This window comes from Artibeus jamaicensis, unplaced genomic scaffold (assembly GCF_021234435.1).
Source record: "Artibeus jamaicensis isolate MK-2021 breed Jamaican fruit bat unplaced genomic scaffold, CSHL_Jam_final contig_233, whole genome shotgun sequence".
Classification (NCBI taxonomy): domain Eukaryota; kingdom Metazoa; phylum Chordata; class Mammalia; order Chiroptera; family Phyllostomidae; genus Artibeus; species Artibeus jamaicensis.
In genome coordinates, this window is record NW_026521486.1 from 14,379,567 (window position 1) to 14,398,599 (window position 19,033).

The 19,033-nt window shown below is 49.9% G+C and overlaps 1 protein-coding gene across 1 annotated transcript; it reads right to left on the reverse strand.

Annotated features, from left to right (window-relative positions):
• Nucleotides 1–11,427: 11,427 nt before the first annotated feature.
• ASCL1 (achaete-scute family bHLH transcription factor 1) lies at nt 11,428–18,745 on the reverse strand. The gene is made up of 4 exons (XM_053661460.1): nt 18,012–18,745; nt 17,321–17,578; nt 12,911–13,702; nt 11,428–12,538 (listed from the first exon to the last, which is right to left on the reverse strand). The coding sequence occupies exons 2-3, from the start codon at nt 17,387–17,389 to the stop codon at nt 12,941–12,943; spliced, it is 831 nt and encodes a 276-aa protein (XP_053517435.1). The 5' UTR covers nt 17,390–17,578; nt 18,012–18,745; the 3' UTR covers nt 11,428–12,538; nt 12,911–12,940.
• Between the last annotated feature and the right edge of the window lie 288 nt (nt 18,746–19,033).

Below are 19,033 nucleotides of genomic sequence, written 5' to 3' on the forward strand. Positions count from 1 at the left end.
ACTGCTCAGATGTAAACTGTAATTCAAATAATGTATCTATCGTTAACCACCTAACCAGGAAGCTATTTGCACAGTGAAAGACACAGTTACCAAGGGCGAATTACTGCTCTCTCCACCCGCATCCATTTCTAGCCAGGACTCAAAAGACAGTTTTTAAAGTTGCCCTAGTTGTCATCATCATCATCACTTTAGAACAAGAATCTGCAAACTATGACCTGAAGACCAAATCCTGTTTTTTTTAAATAAAGTTTTATTGGAACACAGCCACACTCTTTCATTTACATATTGCTCCTGCTGCTCTTCCACAACAATTGCAAAAATATTCACTTGCTACCCTTTACAGTAATAGTTTGCTGATCCCTGCTCTACAAGCTCTTTGCCTTCTTTTGTTGTTTGCTGTTTTGTTTCGTTTTAGGCTGCCCAGCATCTTAGCATCCTTCCTTTGGATGTTCTTGGGCATTTGGGTAGAAAGCAGAGCCCACCTCTTAGTATGAAAGTGGGCAAGGCCAGACACCTCCTTCTTGGTCTCCCTTGCATCTATGTCTCAGCCAATCAGAAGCCCCACCTGCAGATGTGGATTTGATTGCTATTGGCCCAAGGAAGCAGAGAATTCATCTCTATCACAATAGCAGCTGGGGCTGTGGCTACAGCCAACCAGTTTCCAGGAAGTGACACTGTCAGGGCCAGGAGGACATCCAGTGTCTAGTGCTGGAGATGGTGGCAGTGCAGATCATGGCGTCCAGAGTTTGGAGGCTGAAGTAGCTGCAGCTTCACCCAGCTATGGCTTCATAGCTGCTGCCAAGCCTCACTTTTACTAGCCTGTTTTCTGACCCTGGAATCGGCCTTTCTTATAATTCTATGAGTGACTTAAAGCCTTTCACTAAGTGTATTCTGGTTTAAATCAGCCAACATTTATTTCTGTCGCTTGCAACATAGAACCCTGACTGATAAAACCATCTATTTTTTTTTTTGTTACGTGTATGGAGCAGCTAGCAGTTTACAGATCATACAACCTATTCTGTTCTTCTGCCCACTTAACAGATGGAGAAACCGAGGCTAGGTGAGGTTAGGCAGTCTCTTCAAGCCAACACTGGAAACCCTTTTGATGAAAATACACCTCTTTCTACCACGCCGAGCAGCCCGAACTCTGTTTCAAACACTAGGCTCGTGCTTATCATTTATAAATAAAACACACCCCGTCTCTTCTTCAAAGCCCACAGATTTTGAGAGCTCTGTTAGTGCTTACCATCCTCTTGTCATCTTTTCGCTTCCTTTATTCCAGTCCAGGTGGCTTTATTTTTCCATCGGAAAATGTCATCACCACGTCATTAGCGATGTGCTGTTACCGGACGGGAGGAAGGAGCACCCCCAGGCCATATGGCTGAGTTTAATCTACGTGGTCACGGTGTAATCCCATTGCAGTGGCTTCCCCTCGCAATCAAAACCGAATTTCACACTTTCCCAAGATGAGGACAGCTCTCGTCCTCCCCGGAGTAATATAGATCTCCCCAGGCAGCCAAGGCCCATGGAAGTGGCTTTCTTTTCCAGGCCGGCAGCAGGTGGGGGGCAGGGCTGGGAGGTCAGCAAGAATAGGAATAGGAGGAGGCTGGAAAAGGAGAGACAGGAGCGCTTGGGGAATCAGAGTCCAACGTAATCTTCCTCTACATTCCCCCACCTATGGGTTCCGCTGGGGACCTTAAGCCCTGGGACTTTGGAAAAGTAAATTGAGAGTATAAGTCACCTTTACAAGATTGATGATTTTATCTTATCCATAAGTTTCTATTTCTGATATATCTGGCTCATCTCCCCAGAAGGCCTAAAATTAAAATCAGAATGGCTTTACATCAGAGCCACTTAGTTCATCAGAGTCTTCAAGAATATGAATAAGCAAATACTGTCCCCCACTTATTAACATGTAGCTCATCTCAGTCCATCCCATGTGTAAGAATCAGCAGTGTAAATAAATATGAAAAATTGCATGTCACTAGTGATATAGGAGAAATGAGAGACCTCAACCTTTTTAACTTACCAATTGGTAAAGTTATCTATTTGTATAATAATACTCAGCATTAAGTACAGCATGTATTAGTACGCACATCACTGCTGGTGAAATCATATCTGATTCAACATTTCCGAAGGCAATTCATAGTGCGAATCCAAAAATCTCCAAAAAGCACATCTCTTAACAAAGCAGTTCCTCTTCAAATGCATCCTGAGGATGTAATCATGCAGAATTGTTTGGCTAGAAGGTTTTTCATCACAGGATCGATTTATAAACAGCAAAAACTAAAAATAAAGAGAAAGAAACTTCTTTGTGTGAAAATACACAGATTAGTTAGGAGGTTATTATACATCGAGTCACCATTTAAGACTGTGTTGTAGAAGACCATTTGAGGACCCAGAAATGTGTAACCAGTAGGTGTTTTATGTCTTCCTTACTCCACAAACTTGAAGGGCTGACATCATGTTGGTTTTTTTCATCACTGTGTCCTGAGGGCCTGGAATACAGCTTGGGAAAATACGTGTTGAATTAATAATCAAACTGACTAGTGTCCATATTTTCAGTAAAAACTTGGATGATATGATATTCTGTCAAGTAACATTTAGATTAAAGATTGACTGGTTTTCTCTGGTTAGTAGGCTTATAGGTGATAGCTGTTTTTTTCTTTTCACTGATGTGTAATGTATCACAGATATATTCCATGTTAGTAAACACAAATCTATATTTCATTAAAATTATTTACAATATATACTATTATATAAGCTTGCTAATATTTATTTGAACCAATACTCCAACATTAAAAGTTCAAGCTGTTCTATACTTTTTGACATTAATTTAAAGTAATGATATCCCAACAAACACTCTTTTCTGGGTGTCTTTTGAACATGTCTAATCTTTTTCCTTAGAAAAAGTACCTAGAATTAGAATGAGTATGTCTATTTCTATCTGTAGAGGAACCCTAGCAACAAATTAGCCATTCACTGAAATGTATCACTTATGGAGATGCCACAAAATTAATCCTCTTCCTTAGTGTGTTCAAGTGAAGCAAGGTAATGGTCTAGAGAGTGGGGAGGTGACTGTGAGCAGGCCTCCTTGTGGCCGCTCCAACAGGAAGAGACTGGGGGAAGAACACGCCAGATGCAGGTGCTGAGTTCGCTGCTAAGCTTGACGCCCATCTCCTGGGGAAGTGGAGACAATGAACTGTCTGCAGATGAAGCTGGACTGGTCCAGCCCGGCTCCCTCCCAGGGCTGCGACGTTCACTCCTTCTGGTTTTCCATGGAAGAGATAGCATCAGTAGTTTCCATAAACCATCACTGACTACATCACAGCAGTTACACAAATACAGTTTGCGCTTCAGCGGTCTTCCCTCACGTGCGGGTGGCGAGAGGGAGCTGTTCATAAGACGAGCCTGCATGGCTGTATTCTGAACATGTTCAGACAATGTAATATCCCCCTAAAGTGCCCCCCCAAGTGGACCTCATGTTTACATTCCTTTATTTTCGGCCAGCAGTCAGTGAGGGAATGCACATCTATGAAGTACAGAACCTGTCTTTTGCAAGATGAAGAAGACTGCTTGGAGGAGGAGGAAAAAGGGGGAAAGGGGGGAGGACAGGGGAGGAGTCACCCCTGTTGTCTGAAAGCTGAAACGTTCACAAGAGGCATCAGTGGAAGCACAGCAACCGAGAAGCCCAGCAACTGTGGAGAATTATTAAATATTCCTGGAATCATAAGCTAGAGCTCTTCTTGTTTCCGTTTCTTTTAGTTGGTGTTTTGGCACTTGGGAGAGCTGGCTGGAGAGTGGAATCAGAGTGAGGTGAGCACCGTCAATCCCAATTTGAATAACCTCACCAATGACAGAGGCAATGGGGGTCGTGGCCAACCCTTGAGTTTCTACAGACGGTTTTCTAAAACTTTTTTTTTCTGAGGCCTGTGGAAGAGGCTAAAGTTCTGAATCACCCCAGATGCTGAGAGAATAAGGTTCCTGGAGGGGAGCGCAGAGGCCAATTCTAACTTCTAATGTCTACTGTCTCCTAGTAAAGTAGTCACTTCTTGGTGCTTCATTTTTGTCTGACAAAAGGATGACTGCTCACGTCTCGGAGGCCCTGAAACTCTTCTACACCACAAGGCAACCCCTCTCAGAACCATGAACTTGGACTCTGCTTTATCTCACAGCATCTCGATAAGACAGACACCGTAAAACAGAAGAGTACAAAAAATTCCATGGTGACTCCACTGTAGACAGCATTTTTGTCTCGGGGATATAATTGTATCTGTGGCATGTAGTTTCCTGACACACAAAAATGAATGGCTAAAATCCTGTTTTATTTTCAACTACGTAAATTGTCTTGAGTACCTACTATGTGTTGGATGCCATGCTAGGCACTTTGGCATAGTTCATCTTACTCTGTCTTCATTATTACGCTCACAGTGAGCCGTTATCTCCAATTACAAGGAGGAGGAAACCAAGTTTCTACTCCCTACCTAACTGAGGGTACATGGAGAATTACAACCAGATCTCCTGACCCAAACATCAAATATCTTTCAGGACAAGATTATGTCCAAAGAAAATCAAAAGAATCTTTCTTTAGAGGGAATCCTTCCTCCCCCTTTCCTTTGGTTTTTACTTTTCTTCCCTCTTTTCTCCCTTCTGCAAGTTATTGAGCATCAAACACGTGCTAGATAACTGTTCTAAAAGCAAGGAATCGTCTTTGTAATACAACGAAGATGGCAAAGGACATTTTTACCTATTGGTAAAGTTTTCAGAAGCAGAAAAGCACAGAGCTGGTCTCTGGATCTTATTGGAAAAACCACGGGCCGGGTTATGGTGGAAAGAACATGAAATTGGGGGTCAGGCACACCTGAGGTCAAACCCTGTCTCAGCCACTACCTAGGTACAAGTTCATGGACAAGTCATAGTTTCTCAGAGCCCCTCTTGTTTTGTTATCTATAAGGTAGACACAGTAATACACCGTCTAACGGGGATGCTCAGATTATGAACATAATAAGATGGCTGGCACTTGGAAAATGCCCAGTAAGCAGGCAATGAGGATGTAGCCATGTGCATTTCTTTTTTCTTAAAAAAAAAAAAAAAGAAACATGTTTTATTACATTTTAACCATGTCCATTGTGGGAGAAATTTTCTGCCATACTGCTCTGCTCTGGGCGGGGTTCTGTCCATCTGCCCATCCATAGGGCTATCTCTGATGACCCTTCCCAGGTATCTAGTCCGGACTCTTGGGAAGGTGAAGCTGGGGCCATCTCCCCACATCCTAACACTACAGACACCACACTTAGACAGGCTCCATCCCCTCTGGCTTTCACATCCCTGCTCCTTTGGCTGGCGGGGGACTTCACGGGGTGGAGGGACAATTTGCCATGGCGGTTTGTGTCTGCAGCAGGCCTGACAGGCTGGGAGAAGAAGGCGTTAATGTTTTCTGACAGGCGACCCCTAATTGTGGGCGCTTTTCTTCTGGGCCTTTCTGTGAAATTCTGACTTAGGCGATCAGCATAACCAAGTGGTAGGACATTGATCAGGGCTTGCACTACACTGAGCTGGGGGGTGGGGGGGCTTGAGGGGGGGTTGGCCCAGCATTATTCATGGAGACTTTCAGCTGTTTTTGTCTTTTAACTAACCTTTGAGTTTGATCAGAGGGCTGGCCGGCCTCCCTCTCGCCAAAGGCCCTGCTGGCACCTGGACAATGGAGACAGACTGCTTTCCCTAGTGTAAAGCTATAGCTGGGAGAGGCCAAAGGCTGTGTGTTCTGGATGCGGGAGGGTGGGGCTGAATAGGGTGGGGGGGGCTTTACTTCTTTCTTGGTCTTGGGGACAGGGGTGGTTACTGATAGAATTTTCAGCTCCTCAAACACAAGCAGCTGACTCTGACTGTTGACTCTCTGGGCCCAACAACTTTATCCAGAAAAACGCGGCGGGCTGGTTTTCCCATTTGATTTTCAAATGCCACATCCCCTTCCCCTTCAGATTTGTCTCTCCCTACTCACACAGTCCAATGCGCCAAAGGGCCCATTGGCTGGAGTAGGGTCCCAGTCTAGAAATGTCTGGGTTTTCTTTTTTGGTCCAAAATGATGACAAAACGGGAGGCGAGCAAATGAGTGAAGAAAGAAGAGGGGGAGGAAGAAGGAAAGGGAGAATGAGAAATGAGAAGAGAGGGAGAAGTGGACCCAGAGGACAGTGAGAGAACCCAAAGAAAGACATGCAGAAGTGCTTTGGTCCAGACAGCATTTAGGAGGGAGCTCAGAGGCAGTCCGGTCCAGGGGCAGCAGTGCTGGGCAGCGCCCAAGCAGAGCCCTGCGGCTTCCCCTGGCCCGCAGGACCGCAGGGGGACAGTGAGGGGGTGAGCCGGGAGGTGCTCTCCAAGTTTCTTCTGTTGGCAGGTGCTGAGCTTTTGTCCCAGCATCCACTTCCTGCAGCGACCGCCCAGACCCAGGACCCAGTCCTCTCCAACGTACTTTGCAGAAAGTGACTTCTTTCAAGGAGCGTGGGTTGGCGCCTTTCCCCCCATTTCGTCCCCAAAATAGCCCTGGTAGCCAGCATCAAAGGCCGCTTTGTGAGCGGCTGCCTGCAGGCCGCCTGGAGGGGGGGCGCACGTGGGACATTCTGGAAACTGGCCCCACTTCCCTCTACAACCTCCCTCTCTAGTCTCTCATTAATTTTACCCCTTTGTCACTTTCTCCCTCCTGTTTTTCTCTTACTTCTCCTCTCCTCCCTTTTCTCCTTCCCTATCTCATCCTCAACATTTTTCTTCCTCCCTCCATCCATTCTGTCCTGTCTGTCCCTTCCCCCTTCTCCTCAAATCCTTTTCTCTCCCTCATCTCTCTCTTCCCTGCCTCCATCTCTTTCTCCTCCGCTCTCTCACCTCCTACCTCCTCCTTTTCACACCGCTCCCCTCCAGGACCGGTGGCCACGCCTCCTCCAGCCACCCCCGCGCCACCCCTGCGGTCAGGTAGCCGGGCGAGGCCGTGCGAGGCTCGCGCAGCTGACAGCGGACGCCTGCCTGCAGCCAATCAACGCCGGGATGCGCTGCAGCTTGAATAAATCATTAAACCTGACACGCGCTCCAGCCCCGCGTCAGCGCGGCAACTTGCTTCCTGCCATTAACCTATACGCCCTCTTTTGTAACAACCTAATCTTGCATACAAAGGAAGAAAGAATATAACTTGGACCTGCGCTAGAACCCAGCCCTTTGCCTTGGCCGACGGAAGAGAACTTTAGTGTCAACGAATCCACTTCCCTCCCTACCCCTGACCCCGGACAACCTGGAGTTTCTGGGAAAATCCGAAAATGAATCATTTCTTGGCCCAGGAGTGAAGAGAGAAAGACAAAAGTTCAGACTTCCCAACAGTAGAATAAGGGAAACAGGAATGAAGACATGAGTACATCAGAGAAGCATCCATAGTGTTTTTAAAAGAGGTTGCAATAACACAAGCTTCTTGGAGCTCACTCTAAAAGATAAACATTAAGACAATTAGATCATAGAAATGTTGAGTAAATTGCATCATGTTTCTTTTCTTTTTTAAATGAGTGCATAAATGGAGAGTGAATGAATGAATGAAGGCATGATCTTTGAGAATGCTGTTAAGCATTCAAAGACCACGCTCAACACCAGCATGGTCTTTGTTTAGCTTGGTGGCAAGCCCCCAGCACCACCTCTTGTCTGGTTCTGGGAGGTTGTGAGAAGAAATGACCTCTTGCACTGATATAGTCATTAACAGCTATAAAGCTCTTTCCTCTTCATTTATCAGTTGACCTATAAAAGGGAAGATAATCCTCATTTTCCAGAAGAGAAAACTGTAACTGTAACTTCTTTTGCAAACTTGCAGGCAAGCCATTCTCTGCTCAAAAAGCTGGAAGTGATTTTCCAGAGTTAGGTTTTGAACAGAGCTAGGTTCACCTGTGCCCTAGGAAGTTTCCACTGATGGCCAGGAGTCCCTGAAAATCTTACCCAAAGCTAATATATCCCTAAGCACCTGTGGGAGAATAGCCTGTGGACCAGCCAGGGTCAGCAGGAGCAGATGGCAAACATGAAATGGTCAATGAAAAGAGGTTAACAGAGAGACAGAGATGTGCATGGGGCTAAAGGAATCAGAATGATGCAGCAGTCAGAGACTGTGAACCAGGCAGAGCCCTCGCTACCTCTGGAACAAGGAACAAGAAGAGGAAGCTGTTGCTGCATCTGTAACAGCTGCATAAGTAACAAGAGCTGGTGCCCTGGGAGAGAAGCCTCCTGACCAAGCTGTGGCCTCAGACATAGGAGCAGAGCCCTGCCAAAGCAACTGAGCCTGAGCAATGAGGAGCAAGGATGCAAAGGTCCCACCTACCTCTCCTCGTACCTCACAATCTCTTATTAGTGTCTTCCAGGGGCCAAACCTAAGAGGAAGCCGGAAGGCAAGGAAGCCCTAGTGATGAGGTGCATGGAGTTCAACCTTTGCAGAGCAGAGCAGAGAGGGCAGAGAGTGGATCTGGGAAAAGAAAGGAAGGACAGGGGACACAGCTATCAATGCATTACTCACTCACACCACCCATGCAGTTAACAAACACCTATCTCCCCAAGGACCAGGGAGATACCAGTGAACACAACAGGTAAGGCCACAGTCTCCAAGTAGTTTTCTATCTAGTAGGGGCTATTGACAGCAACTGCAGTTTCTGTTTTTGTTTTTTTCAGATAGTGGTAAATGCCAAGAAGGAGAAACAGCATAATGATGGGGAGTGACTGTGGCCTATACAGAGCTCTGCTTTAGACAGAGTGGACAAGTAAAGCTTCTCAGAGAAGGTGGAGTTTGAAGTAAGGTGACCTGGGCTCCCCGGAAAGTCTAACTTGACTCCACATCTACTCCCAGACTTCTCTGTGGTTTGTGGGTAAACCTCAAAGCTAGTCTGTGATTTAGAGGCATCAACTCTGGAGACCCAGGGAACGTGAGAGATGGAACTGAAAGGTAAGAATAACAAGGGCACTCGCATTTACATATAGCTTGTAACCTCCCCCACAAGGCCCTGTGCTAACTCCTTTACATTGTCTCCTGTTGCTGCTGTGGGTACCCTCCAGCCCATGTTACCAACAAGAAGACTGAAGCTCAGGAGGAAGCGGGCCCTTGACTCTGTTGTGTTCTAACATCCCGAGCCCTGAAAGAACAGCACAGCAGAGAAGCATCTTCTACACCCTCTTTCTCACTGCATCTTAGTCCTACTCTTTCCATGCCCAATGCAAAGAGCAGATCAGTTTCTTCTCTCTCTCTTGGTGGGCCCGCCTGATGCGAACAGGAGAGAGAGATTCTTCTCCATACACCACACCCCCTTACTTCCAATTTTAAAAAAAAAAGTTAAAGGCTGTAAGGCCGTGTCAGGGAGGTGATACGTGTGTCCCAGTAGCTCCTGCCCAGCCTCAGATAATACTGGCACTCAGTGGTTCTGCGGCCTGTTTATTCTTTTGCGCCTGCTCACCCCCGCTCCTCCTCGTCAATTTCAGGCGTGTCTCCTGTCTTAACTCGGTGGTCTTCGGGTCATCTGTTGAATAGGTAAGATTTCTCAGTCAATAAAGTCAGGGCAGTTTTCTTCCCCAGCACCCCCCCACCCCTTGAAGAAAGTGGGGTGGGGGCTGGACGGGGGAGAGGCCATGACTGCGGGCCGCTGGGGTCTACATTTTGTATTTCGCTTACAGCCCAGCGCCCCTGCAAAGCCCGCCGCGCAGCCAATGGGCAGCGGTGATTTATGGAGCTGACTAATGCCGGCTGAATGCGGCCTGTCACAGCGCTGTGAATGGCTTCCCTTTGCCGCACAAGCCCCGGCTTTGTGTTGCTAAGCGATTAGAGCAGATGTAATGAGATTTTGCCCAATCCCCGCTTTGCCCTTTCCTAGCTTCGGCAAAATTGTGTGTGTGTTTCTGTGAATTTTTAGAGTTTGCCTTCGCATTGTGGCAAACAACGGCTAACTTTGCCTCGAGTTTAACGAGACTGGATATTTCCCATTCAGAAGTGAGTAAAAGAACACCTGTCTTCGCTAGGAGAAGGGGGGTAAAATCCCCTTTGTGGGGGCTGAAACATTACCCTAATGTTATATTCATAGCGATAAATGACTTGCTACACTTTCTTTACCCACCTTATCTGAAAACTCGCAAAGGAGCTAAGTTAAAAGAAAAATGAGTGGGGGTGGGGGTGGGGTGGAGGGCGCCCAGCTCCGGTCCTTTAAATGAGAAGATAAAAATAAAAGCAGGCATCACAAAAGCATTACTTCCCTCAAGTAAGCTCTAAATTGGCCCACTGCTGGCAGAAAGTCCGATTATTTATGGCGATGAGGAATTTACTGATTTTTTTCCCCTTAATTACGCTCATCTCTTTGAAAGGGACTGGAGCCTCAACGTGCATTCTATAGAGGGTCATTTAGCAAAATGACATCAGACGCCGTGGCGTGCTCCGCGCATCGCAGCTTTAAAAAATGATTATTCTGTGCCTCTAAATGGTATAGATGTACCAACACAGACTAGATTTTTAACTCTGGAAGACGTGCTGGCTCCCCGTTCTTTGTTGGGTTTTGTAAGACGCATTTTGCGCTCGGCTTTCCGCTTGGCTGGAGACACGCAAACTGAATGCGCAAGTAACGCAGGAGACGAGCGAGGCGCCGGCGAGAGGCGGAGTGGCATTCTGATCACGTCCTTGCTAACTGACAAGAAGCGAGCCAGCCAAAAACCCCACCAATTTCTTTTTGAATCTTGGTAATTGGGTACTTTTGCACGCAGCTCACGCTATTGGGATAGAGTCACCAGCTTAGATGGGCCAGTGTCTCTGAAGCAACCGCACATTTCTGAGGCTTTTATTTCTTTCCATCTAATTCCTTCCTCAAGGAATCCATCTGAAACGTGCCCTTCACTTAAAATCAATATGGAAAGAGTGCAACCTGGGGAAAAGAAGTAGAAAACGTGTGCCTGGGAGTGAAGGAGGAACACACTCATCACTGGGCGTGTGGACACAGCTACTTCTGTCGGCCAGCCCTGCCTAGCCCAGTACCGCTGTCCTTCCTCCCACCCCTGAGCCTATTATTTCATTCAGCCCCTCTTCAGTCTCGCAGTGAGCAACTCAGAAATGTGGAGCAGGGTTAGACCGTGGAGTGAGGGCCCTCTTTCTGCCAGTTTATTTTTGGGGGCATTTTCTAAAATATTAAGTCATCTTACCCAAAGACAATGCAGCCATCAATCACCACCTGTTCTGTTGGTGTGTGAGTGTATGTGCAGGTTACGAGGGGAAGAAAGCACTGGTCACAGAGCCACCTCAGGTAGGACTGGTCTAGGCTCTTATCCTCACCCCGTCTGCCAGTTCGCATGCTTTGTAGCCCCCTCTCCTCCCCACCCACCCCTTCCCTGTGGCATTTCGATAACTTGGACAAGACAGGGGAGCCAAAGAAGACTTTTTCACTAGTTAAAAAAAAAGAAACATGTTTTATTACGAAACTAGTTTGTATAAAACAGGGTTATACATGGGTTTTTTTTGTAAGTTTGTAATAAAACAGTAAGAAAAAAAAGGCAGTGATAGAAATTTCCCAAAAGGCAACCTATCAAAAACACTGGCTGCCACTTTGCGTTTGGACAGTAGCTGCATAAACTTTGTTCTGGAACAGTATTTAATAACATCATTAATACATTAACAAAGTTTCTATGAAGTAAGACACATTGGTGCTTAAGTACATATGGTGGCCTTTTGATCTCACCTGTGAGGAGAGTTCTTTACAAAACCACATGGGAAAAATGGCAGTTGTAAGGTGAGCTACACGTCTAAAATATGAAGAGGTAATATCATTACATGTTAAAGTATCAAGATATACACATTTTAAACCATTTGTACAAAACTCTATAAATTTTCTTCTTTCTCTCTTATGTACAAAAATATCTTAATATATCCCCAAACTGGTTAGGATAGATACAAATAGATTTTTTTATAATAAAAAAATTCACCAAAGATTGGAAGCATCCTATGATGAACATGGTAGGAAAGCTGGCGTGAGGGAGTGGGGCTTGGGGAAGGGGCCCGAGGACGGGGTGTCGAAGGACTGAGTATAGAGCATAGTTTCACTGCAGAAAATGTCCACAGCTTATTGAGATGGAGGGTACTGAGAGGAGAGACACCACCCCGTTGCTAGAGAGTTAAGAACTGCGCTTTCAAGGAGGGCGGGGAGGTGAGGATACCCAGGGAGCGCCTTCAGCTCTGCCAGTTAGTTCGGGTGGGAGTCGCTATGGAACGTGTGCTGCTCTCTTCTGCCAAGAGCCCGCTGCCTGTGCACACAAGCAGCACTTTGCACACTGACTCAGGTCCTAGTCACTCTTCTTATCTCCGTGAATGACTGGAGTGCAAAGACACGGTTCTGAACGCATCCCTGTTTTGTGAGAGCCTCGCTCAGCAGGCTAGGGTCGCTTGGTTGGTATTGGAGTTGGTTGCCTTTTTTTCCCTTCTTTTTTTTTTTTTTTAATTTTCCGTTTTCCTTCCTTCCAGCATCACTGGTGAGAAAGCACTAAAGATGCAGGTCATGCAGTCACCCTATAACATAAGGAGAAGAACGGGAGAGGTTAAAGTGAACTCGGAGGCCCGCGTTAGGGGGAATGGAGGTTTAGGGAGGGGAGGTAGAGCTCCTCGTTTGACAGGTCTTAGGACTTGGTTCTTCAGCACCCGTCCACCTCACCCCTATCTCCAGTCCTTGCAGACCTGCGGGCAAAGCCACTCTCAGAGGCCAATGCTGAAAGTAACAAATCAGGATTTCAAATCGACTAACTTGTACAAGTCCCTGAAATCAATCCCTGTCCCCCCACCCCGTCTCCGTGGAGACAGTCCCCTTCCCAGAGACTAGGGGGAAGGAAAAAAGACGAAGACCAGGAACCCCTTTCACCTCCTTCACTCCAAAATGCAACCTACCTGCTTCGAAAGTCCGTCGCACCAGGCCACTCAGAACCAGTTGGTGAAATCGAGCAGCTCTTGCTCCTCGGGACTGAGGGGGTCGTAAGAGCCCTCGTCCGACGAGTAGGATGAGACCGGCGAGCCGGCCATGGAGTTCATGTCGTTGGAGTAGTTGGGGGAGATGGTGGGGGACAGGACGCCGGCCTGGAAGGCCGCGCTCACCGCGTCGTGCTCGTCCAGCAGCTGCTGCAGCGCGCGGATGTACTCGACCGCGGAGCGCAGCGTCTCCACCTTGCTCATCTTCTTGTTGGCGGCGCCGTTGGGGACGTGCTCGCGGAGGGTGGCAAAGCCCAGGTTGACCAGCTTGACGCGGTTGCGCTCGCGCTCGTTGCGGCGCGCTACGGCGGCGGGCTGCTGCTGCGGCAGGCTGTAGCCAAAACCGCTGAAGTTGAGCCTGCGTTTGCAGCGCATCAGTTCGGGCGAGGACGAGCGCTGTCGCTTGACTTGCTTGGGCACGGGCTTGTGACCGCCCCCTGAGGGCTGGCCGTCGGCCGCGGGGCTCAGCTGCGGCCCCTGCGGCTGCTGCTGCGCGCTCTGCGCCGCCGCCGCCGCTGCCGCCGCCGCGGCCGTGGCGAAGAAGCAGGCTGCGGGCGGCAGGAAGGGCTGCTGGGGCTGCGTCTGGGGCTGCTGGCCGGCGGCGCCGCTCTCCATCTTGGCAGAGCTCTCCAGCGCTGCGGCTGCCAAGGAGTCGCGGGATCGGAGCGAGCGGGGGCGCGAGGTGCGGGGCGCGGGAGGGAGACGCAGACAGGACTAGGGTGCACGAACAGAGAGGGAAAGAAGGAGAGAGATGAAGAGGGGGTCCGCAGGGGAGTTTAAAATATTACAGAGTCCCCGGGAGACTTCGTAGATTGGGAGCAAAGAAAGTGCAAATGCTTTTCCTCCTCCCTCCACTCCTCCTCCTCACTCCCCTCCTCCCTTCGCGGGTTGGCTTCGGGAGCCTCGCGTGGCGCTCGCGTGTGAGGCCGCCGCTAGCGCCTTCTTGTTTTAAAAGAAAAAAAAGCAGAAGAAGCAAAAGTCAGTGATGAGCTTGCTCTGCTGAGTCTCCCGTTCCTCTCCCCCTAGGGCTGCGCTTTCTTGCGCCAGGTCTCGATCTCTCCAGCCGTGGGGCAGGCAGTTTTTATTATTTTGTTAACCTCCTTTCTTTCTTATTTCCTTCTTTCGCTCGCCCTCCCTGGCCGGCTCCCTGTCGTGGCGCCGTCCACGTTCCCTGGCCAGAAGTGAGAATGCTGGGCGGCCGGAGTGCGGCTCCCTTTTCAATGGGACACCCAGCCCCACGCGCAGCCCTGGCCCCGCCTTGCCCCCCACTCCCCGCTGCTGTAGCGAGCGGCTGCAGCCCCCCACTCCCCCCTGCTCTTACCTCCTCCTCCTCCCACCCATTCCCTAAACTCCCCTCCTCCTCTCCTCTTCTCCCCCACCCCCCCACCCGTTCCCTGCTGCCGCTCCATGCAAACTCCCCATTCAGCAGGGTTTGTTGTTGCAGTGCGTGCGCCTGGCGCGTGCCGGGCTCCCGGCTGAATAAACAGGCGGCGCGCTCGGGGCGGGCCGCAGCCGGGGGTGGCTCTAGAAAGGGGGGGCGGCCTCACAGGAGGGGCGAAAACGCTCTGGGAGTTGGGGTGTAAGGGTTGACAGTTTGGGGCGTAGTGCCCTGGGATTCTCCTAAGGACTTGGAGCTAAGCACAGGGGAGGATTTGGACGGAAAAAGCGGCACGGGCTGTGTGGAAGTTAGAAGGGACTGAGGCTTCGTGTTTCCCGTTTTCTTCTCCTACCCAGTGTCCTTCTCTGGTGTGTGTGTGTGTGTGGGGGGGTGTCTTCACTGTCCTCGCAATGCAAATTTGCGATTGAAGTTCAGAAAGATGGGGGCAACGCCTCCCAAAGTACTGGACCCTTAAAACTAAAAGTACTGCAAAGACTTCGGTTCCAGCCCCAAAACGCTCTCTCACTAGCTCTGTGGCCCTCGGTAAGTGGCAACCTCTCTGAGCCTCAGTTTTCTTGTCTGTAACAACAGAGGTTGGATTAGCTGGTCTGTAATGTTCCATCCAGGTCTAAAAGCTGGGAGGTGCTTCCCACAACTGAGCCAGCATGGAAGCTTCCGAGGAGAAGGAGAAGGAAGTGATGGATGGCTTTGCGCTCTGGTTGTTATCAGCGCCCAGGATAGGTGTGTTCACATCAAGGATGCCCCCCACCCCGCCCCTGCTGCCCACCGCCTATGACCTCCGGCTGCATGTATCATTGCGCCTCCAAAGGATAATTTCCGACCCAGCTGGGGGGGGAGGTGCATAAAGAGAGTTCTCTGGGATATTCGCGGCTGCATCTGAGGGAAAAGATGTGGGGCGCAGGGTGCAGGGGAGGGTAATGAATCTCATTGGGGGGCTGGAGGAGCTTCTCTGGTTGTTCGCTGCCGCCTCAGGCACCTCGGCGGCCTTGGCGCAGCCTCCATCCCGCCCCAGGCGTGTGCCGGGCGGGCTGGTGGCAGGCGACTGGGAGCCGAGCCCGGCTGAGCCGCGTGTTGGCCCCGCGAGGGAGGGGGAGGCGCTCGCAGCAGTCTCTCAGCCGCTGGGACAGCGCCCGCCCAGGCGCCCTTCCTGGGCCCTCGGCCCTGTCGCGCTGTGGCCGGAGCCTCGTCCAACTTCGGGGCGGCTTGGGACACGGCGCTTCGGGGAAAAGCGGACGGAGCAGTGGGTCCCATCTCGTACCTTTCTGTTGTGGAAGGAGGCTGGGGCGTGTCTCTAATCTCGTCCACGTAGCAGAAGGAAGCAGAGGGTAACCATCCAGGTGCGGGGATGATTGCAGTGAATTATTTAGGCAATGACTTCTCAGTGGACTTCCCTTTGTGGAGTTGGGGCTTTCGAAAGGATACGTGGGGGGCCCTCAGATTGCCGCCCTTGGTATGTGCTTCAGGCTATGGGTGTTGGGGGAGCAATATGGGTGGTGGGCGGTGAGGACGGATGGCTCCCAAGGTGAATCACCTCCATTCTCTGCTACAGTTTTCTCTTTTAAAATAGACCGGTTTGGGGACTATAACACCGAATCGTGCCAAAAAGACTCCATAGTTCTGTAAATCTCTCCACCCACACAGCCCCTTCCCATGCCTGCTGACCCCACGGGACTTTGCCGAACCAGTGGGGTTTACACCCCCACGCCTCGTCCCAGGAAAGGAGCTAAAGGGTCTCCAAATTCACCTCGTCTCCATTTCGGGAACTGTCGGAGGCGTTGAGGCCTAAAGTAGAACCACGCCACCTGCTTTCCAACCCGAGGAAGACTGGCCACCTGGCGAAACAGGGTGTTCAGGCGCTTCCTGCAGCTCAGCTCTGATCTGTGGGTGCTGCGGCTAGGAGGCGCCCGGGAAAGGCCTCCTGGGTCCCTCCACTCCTCTCTAGCAAAATAGTGCATGTGTTGGGGGGCGGGGAGGCACCACCATCGAGGCATCTAGTGCGCTTTCTTTCACGTTGGGCTGAACCAGACGCCCTGAGCTCTCTTCCAACGCAGACTCTAAGCATTCCACAGGTAAAGGTCCATAGTTCTGGCTGTGACCCTTTTCGAGTTGTAACCGTGAACAAGCCCCTCTTCCTCTGCCGCCCTTAGTTTTCGGATCTGTGCCTGAGGGGCGTACACTCGCTAATTTCGAAATGGACCTGGGGGCACGGGAAATCTTCAGATGGACCCCAAGTGTTCTCAGTTTCCTTTTTGGGTGCAGACTCTTGTGCATGGAGACCCTAATGATCATGGACTTCAAGGCCAGAGCCTACTCGCAACCCCCACCGACACACGCACATGCACATGCACAGGCACACGTACACAGGCCAGGCCATGTAACCTGCAGTCAAATAAAAGCGCCAAGCAACGAAGCTGTGCATTGTAGCGGCCCTACTCGTTGGCCTCCGCCCAGGAGGAAAGACAGCGGATGCGGGGATCCTTCTGGTCAAAGCCACCGCAGCGTTTGTCCCTATTCTCCCCGCTCCAGCTCCGAGCCAAAATTCTGGCCTCGGGCTCGGGGTTCCCGCATCCTAAGCGTACTTTCTTGCATGTTCGCAAAACTCTCCAAGAACCCAGGCATTTTCCTCCTCCGACTGGAGTAAATAAATACCAAGAGTGTTCCCCGGCACCAGCCCAGCCCAGCACTGCTGGCTCCACCTTGTTCTCCAGCTGGAAAGGAGAGCGATCTAGAACCTTTTGGGGAGTTTGCGCCTCTGCCTTTAGGATTGTGTATTACCAAGGGGAGTTTTCCACTGCAATTGGCTTTCTGGTTGTTTTCACTGGTTTGGAGCAAAGGACTGAGGCTCAAGAGCCAATTAGAACCCTGCGCCAGATCCTGAGACCTAGAGTATGACATCTACCCCCACACCCCCAACACACACTTGAGAGAATTACCACAGGCTCTCTTGTGCCCAAGGAGCTCCAGCTCTTGGGGGAGGGGTACAGAAGGCAGATGGGCTCCATGTGACCTCCAGGCTTTTGTACTTAAACAGCAGTGTGACCTTGAGCAGACAGCCTGCGCTCTGAACCTCAGTTTCCTCATCTGCCATGTCCACAGTTAGAACATCTACTTCCAGCTTCTGCGAGACTTCAGAGATGTACTTGGAGTACTTCCAGTCAGGTCTCAACAGGAAAGGATTGATAACAGCCTTTCTAAAACAACAAGGAAGACTGCTACTCACGCAGCCCAACCAGTGAAGGGTGTACAGGAGGTGGGGGACCGGTTCCTGCCTTTCCTGAACCTCGCTCTGGTAGTTGCTACAGCCATTAGGGATCCTGTGCCCCCCTCTCACTGTCCCAGGACCTGGGAATGGGTAATTCCTGTCATTTCTGAGGAATAGTGGTGATGCTTTGAAATCGAGGTGATGGGAGATAGCAACCAAGTTTTTAAACAGAAACAGTAGAAATTCAGATGAAATGCAGGCAAGCGCCATGGCTGGCACATGGAAGGGACTTCAGCAGAGTCACCGGTTCTGACCTCCCTTGCCACCAGTGGGCCTGACTCTGAGCAAGACTCCAGGATTTACTTGACCGGGACACTCAAGGTTCCATTTATCTAGATGTGAAGGGAAGAAGAGTAACTCACCAAGAAGAGTTGGATGACCTCATCCCTAATGGTGGAGTGGTGGTGTTCTCTCTGTTCACCAGGAGGCTGTCAGGAGAATGAAATCGGATGTTGTTTCTGAATTCGAGGTGCGAATCCCTCCATACACACATCAGGGACTGCCAGTCTTGTGACGGGAGGCAGAATGCTGCTCGTCTTTGGATTGTGTTTCCCAGAACACAGACATCCTAGAAAAATGGGGAGGTTCCTCCTGCATTACGACAAGGGCCTTCATTTCTGGGCCTGAAGGCCCCTCCTCTATTTAGGGAATTCAGGAGCTCTCACACTTGGGATAAAACCTTATCCACATTCAGCGTCAAGATCTACATGGAAAACTGGCTTTTCTAGTGATGCACAGGGCTCGTTGCCCTGGAGACATGAGAGTCTGGTGTCCTGAGTCTCCTGCCACCTTAATTTCCACTTGTCATGGAAGGCCAGGCCAGGGCCACCTCTGCTCACACACCACCCTCGTGCTCCAGAATTGTGATCCCCCTCTCTGCAGAAAGGAGATAGGCCTCATCTCTTTTTGAAAAGTTTCCTCTGTGCTGTTCTTTTTGGAGGGAAGTGAAGTTAACATGAAAAATGAAATTAGGTTTTTCATTGAACAAGTAAAATTACATTTATAGCGGATCCCGAATAAGAGGCAAAGAGAGAGAACACAAAGATGATCACAGGCCTTAGATTTTTGAGTGGGTACAAGAGTTTTAGTGCAGCCCTCAATTTTGGTGAGCTCTAAGCCCCAGCATCCACGGGCGTGTCGAGAAAAATGAGTGTGCCAGGCACTCAGATATCTGGGTTCCAGTAGCCTCTGCCCTAGGTGTACGCTGCTCCATGCCTGTGCTTGATTGACACTGTCCTTACCCAAGGAAATGAAAAGTGCTTTACTGCACAACCTACTGTCTCCAGGGCATACTCCCCAAGATAACTTTAGAAGCAGCTGCTGCCCAGCCTGAGTTAAGTCTGACCAGGCGGGGATGGCCTGTTCACGGGGGCAGAATGGCACA

Excerpts from the sequence above, each read along its gene's own strand:
- ASCL1 (XM_053661460.1), bottom strand. The coding sequence starts at position 17,389 with ATGGAGCCCATCTGCCTTCTGTACCCCTCCCCCAAGAGCTGGAGCTCC. Across the intron at positions 13,703-17,320 it reads TGGGCACAAGAGAGCCTGTG|TCCTGTCTGCGTCTCCCTCC; the intron begins GTAATTCTCTCA and ends CGTGCACCCTAG.